The 14,643-nt window shown below is 37.3% G+C and overlaps 1 protein-coding gene across 9 annotated transcripts in view; it reads right to left on the bottom strand.

The window, feature by feature from the left end:
• CACNA1D (calcium voltage-gated channel subunit alpha1 D) overlaps nt 1-14,643 on the bottom strand; it is a 324,438-nt gene that overhangs the window by 108,292 nt on the left and 201,503 nt on the right. For all 9 annotated transcript variants that reach the window (XM_078853625.1, XM_078853622.1, XM_078853624.1 and 6 more), the window contains 9 exons: nt 11,330-11,490; nt 10,471-10,696; nt 10,124-10,331; nt 7,834-7,954; nt 6,487-6,601; nt 5,736-5,805; nt 4,874-4,943; nt 3,052-3,196; nt 940-1,069 (listed from right to left, as the gene is read on the bottom strand). In XM_078853625.1, coding sequence (XP_078709751.1) covers nt 940-1,069; nt 3,052-3,196; nt 4,874-4,943; nt 5,736-5,805; nt 6,487-6,601; nt 7,834-7,954; nt 10,124-10,331; nt 10,471-10,696; nt 11,330-11,490 — 1,246 coding nt within the window. The remainder of the gene's footprint in view (nt 1-939; nt 1,070-3,051; nt 3,197-4,873; nt 4,944-5,735; nt 5,806-6,486; nt 6,602-7,833; nt 7,955-10,123; nt 10,332-10,470; nt 10,697-11,329; nt 11,491-14,643) is intronic.

Genomic DNA, 14,643 nt, shown 5'->3' on the forward strand with positions numbered 1-14,643 from the left:
AGCAGAAGTTTTATATTTCTGAATTTGAAAGAAAGAAAGAAAGAAAGAAAGAAAGAAAGAAAGAAAGAAAGAAAGAAAGAAAGAAAGAAAGAAAGAAAGAAAGAAAGAAAGAAAAAGACAATTTCTCAAGCTGACCATTAAAAATCAGACTGCAACTGCTGAACAGTATTACTTTGTTAATGTATGAATATCTTCATACACAGAAGTGATAGGGCTGTCCATATGTCTGTGGATTCATCATAAGATAACTCTTGAATATATGAAAGAAGCAAATGGGAGAACAGGAGAAAAGAGATTTCTATTCATAGATGAATTGCATACCAATGTATGTAACACATGGCTCTCCAGAAACAGATACATTTCTACCTAGTACCTTTTTCTTTCGTTGTCAGGGTGTATAATGTACATTTATAAGCTGAAAATATATTCAAAATCAGATTCAAATAATAACACTTTTAAAAAATGAATTAAAATGTTCTGCTTTTCATGTCATAATTTTTTAAAATTAAATTGTTCATTTGATTTTTTTATTTACATGTGGCCTCATCCTGCCACCAATTACTCATGTAATTGAAATAACTAATTTGCATGAGAAAAGATCAGACCCATAACATCAACACAGATAAAAAGTAAAATTCATTTAGAATTAAAATATGCTCTCTCTGTTCCATGCATTACTTTTCAAAGGGATCCACGCTAGTTAGTAAAGGTAGTATAAATAGTATTTTATTCTTTGTAAAATTGTAAAATACTTAACGTTTTACTAGGTGTAGCGAGAAAAAAAATCAAATATATGTAGACTAGTTAAAATGTGCTATCATGTAGGTCTACACTATAAAAATAAGCATATTCCAAGCATAATGATTACTTATTAGTCAGGAGGAAGGCATAATAAGTTAAAAATTTGTTATGTAGACTCATCGATGTATTTTTGCTTACGTTATTTCGAAAAGAGTGACTGCGAATTGGGTCTTCTGCCGCTAGGGAAACACTGCTGAGCATGATGAAGACAAGGATGAGGTTTGTAAAGATGTGGTGGTTGATGAGCCTGTGGCATCCCACTCGAATTCTGAAAAAGAGGCAGAAAAATACGCATGTGTAAATAATTTACAGCAGGCAGGGCTCACAAAGAGCAAGTGTTCTAAGCTTCTCTGCCAAGCTTATGGCAACAATTCTAAGAGCAGGGCTGGATTCGGCTTTCAGATATACCCAGGTAAATCCAGAGCAACTGCTTTGATTTAAACTTTGGTAAAGGATTTCAAAATCTGGCCCATAGACTTTGAGGCTAGGATTGTCAAAGGAGTCTAAGGGAGTTAGGTTCCCAGTTCCCACTGATTTTCAATGGGATTTTGATGCCTAACTCCTCTAGGTTTCTTTTAAAACCCCAGTATTGGGCCACACTGTGCATATGCAAAGGGGTCCATGCTAGCAGATATTCCTATGAAGGAGTAAAGCCTTAATTTCAGGCTCAGTGAGAAAGGCTTAATTTCAGGCTCAATGAGTCTGGACCAACTCTCATTAAAGCCAATGAAAGTATTCCTAAATTGACTTTGTGGGAGTTGGACTGGGCTCAGTATCTCATTTAGATACTTCAGGGCTCTATTCAAACCAGAATTTCCTAATGAGGCTACCAGTTGTTCCAAGATTGTGCTTGCTACTAGGAAGCCACCACGTAATGCTGATTTCAGCTTTACACAGGATTAGAGTCATAGAACCCAGTTCGGGTCTCATTCCAGCTGAACACTTCAATAGAGTTACTTCACGTTTACATCAGTGGAAAAGCAGAATCAGCAGAATGAAATAGTTTTGAAAGCTTCCCATGAGAAGTCAGTGGGTTCTTAAGGAATCTATTCTCCTCTTAGTAAATAGAGGATTTCTGTATGTTCTGGTACTGTTAATTACCTTCCATGATAACAGAAGCTACCTAGGTTTCAGAGTAGCAGCCGTGTTAGTCTGTATTCGCAAAAAGAAAAGGAGTACTGTGGCACCTTAGAGACTAACCAATTTATTTGAGCATAAGCTTTCATGAGCTACAGCTCACTTTATCGGATGTATCCGATGAAGTGAGCTGTAGCTCATGAAAGCTTATGTTCAAATAAATTGGTTAGTCTCTAAGGTGTCACAAGTACTCCTTTTCTTTTTACTTTTTTAGTGAAGTTTGTCTTTCTGTGAAAAGTGCTGCTTGACAGGTCTGGAGACTGAAGTCATTTATTAACTGAATCAATATAACAAGGACAGCAGTCGAATAAACTGCCCCACACATACACTGCTCCACAAATGTTCCTCATACCTGACCTGGAAGGACCTCTAGTGGTGAGATGGTAACTCTGTTTCCAAGCCAAGTCATTCTTTAACTTGTATGCTGAGACTGCCAGTGAGATTGCTAATTGTGTTGATGGTTTTATGACGTGGACTCTACTCACTTCACATGCACAACTGAACAGCTACTAGATGGTCACAGGTTTCAGAGTAGCAGCCGTGTTAGTCTGTATCCGCAAAAAGAAAAGGAGGACTTGTGGCACCTTAGAGACTAACCAATTTATTTGAGCATAAGCTTTCATGAGCTACAGCTCACTTCATTGGATGCATTCAGTGGAGCTGTAGCTCACGAAAGCTTATGCTCAAATAAATTGGTTAATCTCTAAGGTGCCACAAGTCCTCCTTTTTTTAGATGGTCGCAGTTTCCATCGACTAACAAAACAGCTTTCTTCACCACTGCCCAAGTCTGGAATCATACCTAGAGATGAAAGGCTCTATATCCCAATCCCAATCCCAATTCCCTAAAGCATCCAGGTTTTATTGTTTTTATTTTTATTTTTTTCATTTATCTTTGCTTTTATTGTTATCTTCAATGCTGAATTTTGGAAAATACCACCATACCAATGGGATATAAGGAACCAAATTCATTTATTTAATGAAATATGTAAGGTCCAATCTTGCTCCCATTGAAGTCAATGGGAGTTCTGCCCTGGACTTCAGTGAGGGCAGAATTAGCTCTTCAGTGATGAAGCCCCCAGGCACAGAAGTGACATTTAGAAAGGTGATATTTACGGGTTGGTGCTGCTGAAAATGAAGAAGGCACTCCCTTCAGGAATTGGTGTTATCTTCTCCTTCATATTTAGTTCAGATATTCTTCGGGGACGTGGGCCAACTGGTACCTCTGGTTCATTTTCCTCATCTTCCTCATCTTCACCTACTTTAAATTAAACACTTTTTTACTAAAAATAAAAAAGATTAAATTTTTGTTCATAACAATATACAATTATTGCTTGTATTAAAATATATATTCAACAAATGGCATTAAAAATCTGTTACTTAATACAAAAACATTCCCATAGGTGTCAGAGACATATCTTTCATTAATCAATTTACACACCAAAGGGACTCTTTAGGGAGCTTTTCATAGTCATTTAGTGCCTAATTCCTATTGAAATTTAGTGCAGTGAGTCAAAGTCCTTACCACATCTTAGATGGAGAGGGGTAGTGGCTTTAGGTTAATTTTTGCAATGATTGGTGGCTTTCCCTCCACACATCACATAACCTCTCACTTTCCTGTATATAAAGTCCAAGTAATTGGACTCTGCACAATGGTGGATGTTAATGCCACTCACCTGCCTCAGTGGGTGCAAAACCAGATGGGCAGTGATTGCCACAGCCCCATTAGAAAGGAAAAGGACAGCACATTCTGGAAGTGACACCTCCCCCCACCAGAGACTCTATCCACTCATTGGTCAGTAGGGGGAGGTAAGGAGCTGATTGGTCTGTCATTCTCTCATTTCATTAATTTAAACCCTACCCTGCGGCATGTGGAGCTCTATTTCAGCAGCCCAATCCTCACTTCCTGTAGATGTAGTTTTGGGAATGTGTTTGCAGATGCTGCAGGTCTGACCAAGGGCCTGTTTTGGGGGTCAGGAAAGAATATTTTCTCCCGTTGGGGCCAAACTGGCAGAGTCCTGGTAGGTTTTTTCACCTTCCTCACAGCATCCTCGAAGCACAGTTAGATTTAATAGGAATAGAATTCAGTCATTAGTGGTAGTACTTAGTAGGATATTAGTTAGTTGCAACTAGTGGACCATTAGCCTTGGTGAAAAGGCTAAAAGGGATGGTTCCCAGAAGTAAAAGACCTGGGATTTTGCTGATGGGCCTTGCAGCCATGGGATAGGAGGACACCTTGTTGCCTTCGTAGGTCAAGGTTCCCCCCATTTTAATACCATCTGTCCCCTTCCTGGGGTGTGTGAAATGATTCAGAAGAGCAGGCTGAGTCCTAGGGCTAGGCTGAGAAGAATCTATCCCAACCTGTGGGTTATATGGTAGGAGCCCTCCAACCCCTGCACTGGAACCACCTAAAATGCCTGGTAGATGAGAGTATGGGTAACAAGGTGGGTAGTGCCCCTCTCCTGTGTTAAGTTTAATAAAATTGCAGCCTGTCACTTAACATCCCTGCGTCTGTCCTCACTTGCCAATGTGTCTAGATCAAGGGTTCACAGAGCGGGTGGGAGGTAGTAGGATGTCTGTAACAGCTCTACAGCTGGTGAGACAGAAGCAACCTGATTTTTGACTGAAATGTGTGTTAGCAGGAAGCCATCAGAAGCTCATAAGATGATATCTACCCATTTCAAGGAAGTTCCAGATTCTGCCCCAAATCCAGATAACTATTATTAGATGAGCCATCAGACTTTATGTGTATTCTCTAAATGGGCTGTAGAAAAAGCAATAGCACCGCATTCCACAGGCCAATATAACTGCTGACATCAGAGGGTCTAACTCCACTGACTTCAAAGGAATTGAGTCAAGACAAGGTAATGGTAAATGTGACTGTACATTTACAGTTCAATGTACTGACTTAAACATGTTTATAATCTTGCTGGCATACCTGGTACGTCGCAAGGTGGATAGGGGTCTTTGTCCTCATCTTCTCCTTCTCGATATTCAGCAATTGTAACCTATGGCAATGGCAAAAAGACACTTCAGAAGAAAATTAAACTTCAACATTTAATTGATGCATGTAGATGATCCAAAAAACAAAACAAATAAATTATTCAATACCAAAGAAGCCAGGTACATGCTTACTCTCTCAGTGTATCAACAGAGCCATGATGGTTTGATCACTTTGGAAGTGAGCAAGAGAGGAAAGCTGTAATCTTTGTTAAAAGTCTGGTTTTTTAAACCCTATATACATTTTTGTGATTCTACACTTAGGCAAAAAGATCTGCGGAATGTAATAGGGATAAAACCGGTAGGGTTCTATGGAAATTACATGGAGTGGTTTGAAAATTCCATAGGAAGTTTATAATTCAGTATTGCCTTCTAAAGGACTTTTCCAGCAGAAATCTACAAGGAGCCTAAAGCTATAGGTTATGCTAAACCTGACAATGTTAACTTACTCTATGCTCTAAAACTCCTCTCCCCAGAGAAATTGTGGGGGATCGGGAGGAGCAGGTACAGTCATTCTGCCAGGAGCTATGCATCTGTAGGAATGGTTCGGGCCTTTGAGGTGGTCTGAAATTACATGGATCTCATGTGAACAGCAGATTCTGTGGTCCCTACCCTTTGCCCATTCTGTGAGAATGAAAACCCTGTTCCATGACAACTTCCTGTCCCTTATGTGGGGGAAAAACACTTAGGAGAAAATGTGGCCCTAAAAAAGAAATCACATAGTGCACATCTGTGTTGAAAAGAACTTATTGGCATGAACACTTTTTAACAGTATAAAATATTTTTATAGAAATAAACACCTTATTATCCTTGGCCTTCTTTTGGTCACCTTCTGATTTGTCACCTTTTTTATTTTCCAGACTCTCTTTTCTAAAAAAAAAAAAAAAAGAAAGAAAAACAAAACCAAACAACAAACCCCATTAAGTAAAGAGCAAAGACTGATGACAGAATGATTGTTAACTTATTCTACCCACTCTATTAAAAATGAAGAGGTCATGCCTATGGAAATATAGGTACTTGATTTGAAGGGACATTTACAGAGAAGACATACCACATACAAAGGTAATAAAGTGTGTTTCATCCCAGGACACTAGATTCATTCAACAGATTATCCTTTTAAATATAACTCCAGAAACTAATTCCTTAAAAATGCAATGCATTGTCTTTATAGGAATACTAATGGATATACTGTGCTCTTGGATTCTTACACACAACTCTTATGGTTTCCATGGGACTACACTGACTTCAACTGGAGATTTGCTTGTTGTCTATGTAAGGTTGCAGAATTGGTCTAAACAGAAGTTGCACATATAGATCTAGGGATACAATCATATTTTAATTGCACAATGAATCCTATATTCCAATGTTTAAACCTCAGATGGATTATCACCATTCATTCCATCATCCCAAGATACCCAGTATGGCATCTTCTTTCCTTTTCTCTTAAATTAATAATCTATTAACCCTGCCAAGATATTCAAATAAAGGATTCAACACACTTGTAAGTGGGTGAATACTGAACTCCCATCTAGCACCCCAGTGCTATTTTACCTGGCATTCTTTTTCCTCTGCTTTTCTTCTGCTTCTTCTTTCTGAGCTGTATTCAGGCTTTCCGCATCTGCCAAGTTATCCACAGCAATGGCCAAAAAGACATTTAGCAAGATATCTGATTCAAATAATCTTAAGGACATTATGCATTACCACACTGTGTTGGTCTATTCCTTATCAGTATGAAATAATGACAGTGTCAGAGACATGAAACCCATGCTCCCAAACTAAGTATATAACTTTACAGAGCTGGATGTAGTGCTTATAATACCTTTACTTCCTGGGCCAAATTAATGCCTGCTGTAACTGCATTTAAGACAACAGAGTTACGCTAGTGATGCTTTAAGCCCATTGATTCTATCACAACAAGAATATACAGTGGACTGCTGAGCAAAAGACTAGTCATTTATAATGTTAATTTTAGAAAGGAAATAAAATTGAAGTTTACATGGGCATAGACAAGTTCCACCTACTACACAATGTTTTTAGATACTAATTCAGATACTTCAAGTTGATTTTTACACTGCAGTATTTTCCATATGTGCTACATTCCATGTCAAGTTCTGTACTTCAGCCCATATCAATTAGGTGTGAATATCAATAGAAGCAGCATAAAAATATAGTAAAAAGAAGTCTAATATTTTTGCCATATCTATTGACTCCTAACCTTTCCAGTACTAAGTTGTGTCTAGGAGAAGTGTATGAGAGCTTACTGGAGTTTTGGGTAGCCACTGAAAGATGCCATACTGGGGACAAAGGAGAGCTTTTGGAAGATCGGGGGCATGGAAGGCAAACACTTTGGTGGAACTAGTGCCAAACAGCTCCATATTCCTACTGCTAGGATCCCCCTGCAATGTAACCTGTATTCCCTGTGACCCACTTCCATCCATTGTCATTTGTTCAGAAAGTGTCAGAACTAACGAGGTGGAATCAGGGAAGGATGAGACATTACTGACATGGAGTTCAGAGCACTTCTGTGGATCAGGATGGGGATGGCGGCCAAAATAAGACAAGCAGACAGAATGAGGTTGTCTGTCCACTGAGGAGGAAGGGGCAAATGTGCTGGTTCTTGTCAGAGTGGTGAGATGGCGATGCCTAGGGAGCTGGCAGGGGTCTGATTTGTTTAGGGAAAGCAGAGAAAGGGAACGGGAGCTGGAGGGAGCTCCTGTTTAGAAGAAATGCAGTACAGAAAATGTGCATACTGTTCACAGCAATTCACTCAGTTACACAGAGGGCAGATATGTGTCCTAAGTGTCATAATGGTTCAGTCCTCTTTACACACAACTTCACTGCTCTATTCAGAAATGCTTACAGTGAATGCCAGTGTCACTTGTAGAAATGAAAGGATACAGTTACCACAGATGAAGAGGATAATGAAGTATATACAGACGACCATTCCTGATGACGATGGGCCACCATATGCCATAATCCCATCATACATCACAGCATTCCAGTCTTCACCTGTTAGAATCTAACAAGCAAATTCATCTTTACTGACTCAACAGTCAAAAGACTGAAAGAGGATTATGTTTCCTCTGTACACAACACACACAGCCATTTTCTATAAGATGAAAATGTTAACTGATCACTCTGCATAGGATGCTTTATATAGTAAACATGGCAGTAATCTGTTTGTTGTTATGCAATATTTTAATATTTCCATTTAAATAAGAATCTCTTGGTTTAGCTTTACCAGTTTCCATCTATATGAAGCATTTATGCCAATGAACCGTATGTCTACACTTATGGTCCAAGATCTAGGAAAAAAAAAGAGTTCCTAAAATTAAACTCCTAAATTCTTATGTAGGCACCTAAGTGTCCTGATTTTCAATGGTGCTGCATATACAGCAGCTCCTATTGAAGCCTCCATGTTCAGCACCTTTGAAAATCTGGACTCTCATTTAGGAACCTAAGTATGGCTTAGGAGACTAATTTTAGGCACCCATTTTTAAAGAATGTTGGTCACAAACCCTTTCCAAAACTATACATCATAGTGTGTTACCCCTTCAAATTAAATTGTCCCAATCTGAGTCCTAACTGGAGACTGGGGTCATTACGATATTGCTTTAAATGGAGGGGGGTTTATACTGAATTGGAGCTCTAATGCTATTGGAGAATGAATAATTTGCCTACTTTCTACTGTTTCTTGCAACTTTGCTGCTGTATCAACGGATGAAATCTAAAGGAACTTGTTGATTAGATCAGAGGAGGATAGTTTACAGCTGATCTATTATGCATTTAGCACTTTATTTTGCATTAGTGTGGGAGGCCTGATTATTAGAACACAGATTATAGGGATACTGTATATATTTTTCAGCAATTTAGAAGCTGTTAGTTTTATCCCAAAAAAACCCCATCACAGTTTTCAGAGTAGCAGCCGTGTTAGTCTGTATTCGCAAAAAGAAAAGGAGTATTTGTGGCACCTTAGAGACTAACCAATTTATTTGAGCATAAGCTTTTGTGAGCTACATGACTCTCTCCCCAGACAATTAAGTGACAGTGCAAGAAAGTCATACATGCACAAAGGCCACTATTTAATTCTCCTAAGTCCATATTTGGGCACCTAACTAAGAATTCTGATTTTTCAAAGCTGTTCAGTAACCAGCAGCTTCCTTGGGAGCTGTGGGAGCTTGGCACCTTTGAAAATCAGGCCATTTATTTAGGTGCCTGGATATGGATGTAGCAGCCTGACATTAAGCTCCTGAGTTTGGAAACACTCACTGAAGTTTTCAAAGGAACACTGTCAGGCTAAGTGTGACCCATTATTTTTAATATTTTTTTAGGAAATTTAAGACTTACAGAAACATTTCTCATTAGGATGTCTTTATTTTTAAATTCATTCCAAACAGCTTTTTCTTTGTTTGTTTCAAGCATCATTCTACGGAATCTCTATTTGAGTGAATGGAAATTGTGACACACAACCAAATATTCACCCAAACCAAACACTGCACTATTGTGTTAATGCCTATAACCTTAAATGCAAAAATAACTAGAATAAAAAATGAAAGAGACTAGCCTAATTTCATTGCCCAAACTGAGAGAAATACAAAAAGTAAACAAACACCATAAACAGTGAAAAGGAAGTTAAACTGTAAGAATTCTTTTAGTTTTAATAATCAGTTAGTAGTAACACAGATATGAATGTTTTAAAATATATATAATAATAAACTGATAGTGTCCCTTTAAAGAAATCCATATTTAGTTTTTTATGATATGAAGTGATATGATTCACACAGATATACACTTTTACAATGTTTCTCAATTTATCCTACTAAGAAGTCGTTGAACATTAGAAATACACACATCTGCCACAAAATAGACGGTTAACAAGCTTACAGGAAAAACATTAATTCAAATTAAATAACTTCCAGTTTTTATTTCTAGTCATGTCTTTGATGGACAAAGAAGACTTAATTTAATGAAGTAACATGAAAGCTATGTTGCATAGATAGATCAAATAAGATATGGAACAAATGGTACAAATGGTGCAAAATTACCAGAGTATTGAATATGATAAGCAGAATGCTACTTAAAGTAAACAGAATAAATAGTATTTGTGATTTTTTTCAGGAGACAAGATTACCTAAACATTTTTGTTGTTCAAAGGTAAAACGTTTCATAGGGGGTGAAAGAAAGTTACCTGGAATACAGTTAAAAGAGCTTGTGGAAAATTATCGAAGGTGCTCCGTTTTGTTTGAGTTTCATCAAAATTAAATTTGCCTCCAAACAGCTGCATTCCAAGCAATGAGAAGATTATGATGAAGAGGAAAAGCAGAAGCAACAGTGAAGCAATGGACTTCATTGAGTTTAACAAGGATGCTACCAAGTTGCTCAGGGATGTCCAGTGCCTATAAATTAAAATGTGTGTGTTAACACAAAAAAAAACTGTAAAAGAACAGTGCGTGATGAAATATTACAAAAGAGTTGCGGATCACCATACAAGTACCCCTAAAATTAGCAGCAGGAAAATGCATTTCATAATCTTACCTTGTCACTTTAAAAATACGTAGAAGACGAACACAGCGAAATACTGAGATTCCCAGGGGTGACATAATTTCCAACTCCACCAGTATGGTTTCAACAATGCCACCACAAACGACGAAGCAATCAAAACGGTTAAAGAGGGATACAAAATAAGCCTGTAGGCCCAAGCTGTACATCTTTATTAACATTTCACAGGTGAATAACGCCAGAAGTACTTTGTTTGCAATATCTGGAACAAAACATTCAGAAAATTATAATGTTTTAGATATTTCTGATTTATTTTGTATTTTATATTTTGTATTTTATTTTGTATTTTTATTTTGTATTTTATTTTGTATTTTTATTTTGTATTTTCCATGCCAGTTATCTTATCTCTTTGGAGGGAAATACAAACTGCTTTCTTTGCATTTGACACCATTTTTTGCATGAGGCATATAATCCCTCCCTTTGATCGAAAAATGCTACATCCTTCCAATTTATTGTGTAAATTATCCCAGCTAAAAACATAGTTCAAACCCAGACTGGAATTAAGGCATAATGATTCACAGCTTATTCTGATGTGCAAGTTAACATTTGTCCTTCCTTATCTTTAATCACATGGGTTGACAATGGTAATATGTCTAAAGCATAATGGCACATGCTTACAATTTGGCACCGTAGGATTTTGCGTGTACATTATGTCATTAAGCTGTGTTGCAGATGTGGAAATAGAAAACATTTGATCATTCTCTATATCAATTTCTTTTACCTGGATGTACTGAAGGATAACAAATAAACTTCAAAATGGCACAATGCAGAAGTAATCAAGGAGAGCTTTCATTTTTCTGTGGTTAAAAACAGGAAAAATGGTCTTTGCTTGTACCTTGGATCTGTGTCAGCCAGTCAGGTTGATTGTAGTGCTCAGAAGAGATAGTTAATGTGTTCAGAAAGACCAAGACAATAACCAGCCAATAAAACGAGACAGATTTTACTGCAGCTCGACATTTTCTTCGATTGAATCGGTTCCAGCGACGCCAGCGTCGACTGAAATTTAGAACAAAAACAAATGCATTATTCTATGGAAAAATATTACAGTATCTGAACTTGGAGATTTGTGGGTGTACATGTGTGTGTATATATGAAACTATGAAAGAAATCTGAGAGGCAGCTGTGTGCATTACTACCAAGTGCAGCTAAAAAGATGATAATTTTGTTCAAGTTTAGAACCAAATAAAAAACAAAAAATGAAAACTTTAACAAATTAGTCTTGAACATTTCTATATAATCTTCATATTGTTTAACAGATTGTGACATCACTATATTAGGGCATTTGTCAAAGCCAACTCAATATTGCATAACCTAGTACATGGCATTGCACTTCATTTCATAACAAGATATATCTAAGTAAACCAGATCTAGATTCAGATTAAGTTTAAGATTCAGAATTTGCGTTTCAGGTTGAACCATGGATACAATTTGGGTTTGGAATAAACAATGGAGAAATTTTATGAGATGAACTCGTGAGAAACTACCCCATAATGATGGAACTCTCACAACATCAATTGTTCCCAAGAACGGCTACTGACTTGGGCTGAAATCCTATGATGGTGGTGGGCATATTCATGAGATTTTTGATGCACAGAAACTGGAGCTGGAAATTAGGCCACATCTAGTTTTAGTTGACTCAGAGAGGAAGGATTGTCCATGGTTAAGGTGCTACCACAGGACTTGGGAGACCTGAGTTCTCTGTTTCCTCCAAAGTTTCCAGTGTGACCTTGGGTAAGCCACTTAATCTTTAGTGCCTCAGTTCTCTATTTACGAAACTGGGATAAAAGTACTTTACCTCACAGGGGTGTTGTGTGAATAGATAAATACATGAAAGATTGTGAGGCGCTCAGATACTACAGTAATGGGGGCCATATTGGATAGATAGATAGAACCAAAACTACAGGAGTGGATTTGGATAATAAAGCTGAGTCTCCCATGCCAACACTCTGATCCAAACCCCACTGGAGTCAGTGGAAAGACTCCTATGATTGTAATGGGATCTGGAGCTAGTTTCAAAATGGAAAGAGTTTGGATTTAAGGTTGTGGGTTCAGCCCGTCAATGCACTTTACAACTTTACAACTGAAGTTCATAAGCTGATCCTATTTCTGACCCTAAACTTTTCTATTTTGTTTTGTTTACACTCTATAATATTTAAATAAATTGCTACAGATAATTAGATAAAAAGTCTTAGTACCTCTGCTGCCCTGAATCAGAGGTACCACACCTAGTATACATAAAATTAGAAACGTTCTAATCTGCCTCAGATGGTAGATCCAATATGTAATGGTGTCTTCATAAAAATAAATGAACTTAGCAAAATAAACATTCAAGCAGTGTGTGAGGTTCTTTCACCCACCTAAAACTCATGCTTGTGATTATGGAAAATAGTAATTGCTCGGTTACTGTTATGGAAAAATTTCATCGCCTATAGAGTATAATAATAATATGAAGAAAAATCTCTGCATTGAACTAACTTGACAGTGTGTTCAAGAACACTCTTGTCCTGCCAACTATGTGCTTAGCCATCATCAGTATATTCACCGACTGGATATGCAAAAAACAGTATTTTTTACTCTTAGGGCACAATTCTGCATTGCTGAAGTCAATGAAAATAGGATAAGGCCCCAAGAGCTTGATCACTCATAAGAGTTGGGGGGACTCATGGTCATCTCCAAGCACCTGATCTATGAAGTCAATGGTAAGATTCCTATTTGACTTCAATGGTCATTGGATCAGGCCCTAAATCCTTAAACAGTAAAAGTTTTGTAAAGAAATGACAACAGTTCTTTTCAAAATATTCAGTGTTTATGGATTTATGGCCTGACTCAGAGACCACTGACAGAAACAGTATAGCTAAATCCAGGAAACCTTCTGAAAATGTAGCCCAAAGAGTGTGCAATTTTAGGCACATATGTAAGGGTTGACAGGCTTTAGTGTGAATTAAGCTTACAGTTATAAAACAAAACAAAGTCTCATTTGAGGGGTATAGCACATATTTTCTTCCCTTCCTAAAATATTGATAATTGTGCACACACACACAAAAGGGAGGAGGAAGGCATCAAAGTCTGAGATTGTCCCACTGTGATGCATCTTCAGAAAAAATTGTGGAAATTTGAACTTGAAAATAATTGAGACCATTTTCATTCAATATCTTCCTAATTTTCAGGGGAAGCATTGAAATTTTTGTAGTGAAGAATGAAATTTAAGTTTCTTTTTTATTTGACGTGAACCCCATTTTTCACAAATTTGTAATAAAGTGGAACGTCACTGTTCTGAAATTATCAAGGCATTTTTCCCAAAATGTTTGTCACAGCTGTAGTGCCAATTCTGCAGAAGTATTTAAATCAGAAGGGACACTCATCGTTAATGTAATGTACCGCAGCTGGGCCACTTATTCTTTATGTTCGTTCTCATCTAAATAATTGACCTGCTTTTTTTCTGTTCACATTTATGAACAAGTCTTGATGTTTACAAATTTGTTGGTAATTTTATTTTTATTCATTTATTTTCAAATGGTCCTTGGGCCCCAATCCTGTAATTGAATCCACACAGGTGGATGCTCTAAAGTCAGTGCAGGGGTCTACATTGCATAGATCCTATTGTAAAATGTGAGTCTTATTTTGATTAACAGATACCAATAATAACTCTTCTCTACATTTGACTATTTACTCAGATTTGCTAATAAAGTTGTGTAAAATTAACAATTTTTTTAAAATTTCCAGATGATTTTGCATCAGCAACATCCTGCATTATATGAAATTTTGCAAAATTAAAACCATATGCACCGTAGTCATTCATGAGAGCTCTGGGTGACCAGCATCTCTGTCAGGTCACAAGGGTGTAAAGTTGGATGCCCAAAATTAGAGAGCATTTCTGAAAATGTGGGCTTTAGATTGTGTGCATGTATCCAAGGCTGTAGGCAGTTACAAAACTTTAAAACCTACCATTCATAAAATATAGTACTAAATAGTAAAGTAAACCAATGAACAGTCCAAATAAGCCAGTGAGAGTACAGTCAAGTACACCCACTAATGACTCCCCTCCAAACTATTTCTCCACCCCTCAAACCTCACATCCCTGAAAGTCAGAGAGAAAAGAGGAGCTTCTCAGCATGCCCTGAAGGTCAACACATTTCAGGCTACTGTATT

The sequence above is a fragment of the Lepidochelys kempii genome, chromosome 7, assembly GCF_965140285.1.
Source record: "Lepidochelys kempii isolate rLepKem1 chromosome 7, rLepKem1.hap1, whole genome shotgun sequence".
Taxonomy (NCBI): domain Eukaryota; kingdom Metazoa; phylum Chordata; order Testudines; family Cheloniidae; genus Lepidochelys; species Lepidochelys kempii.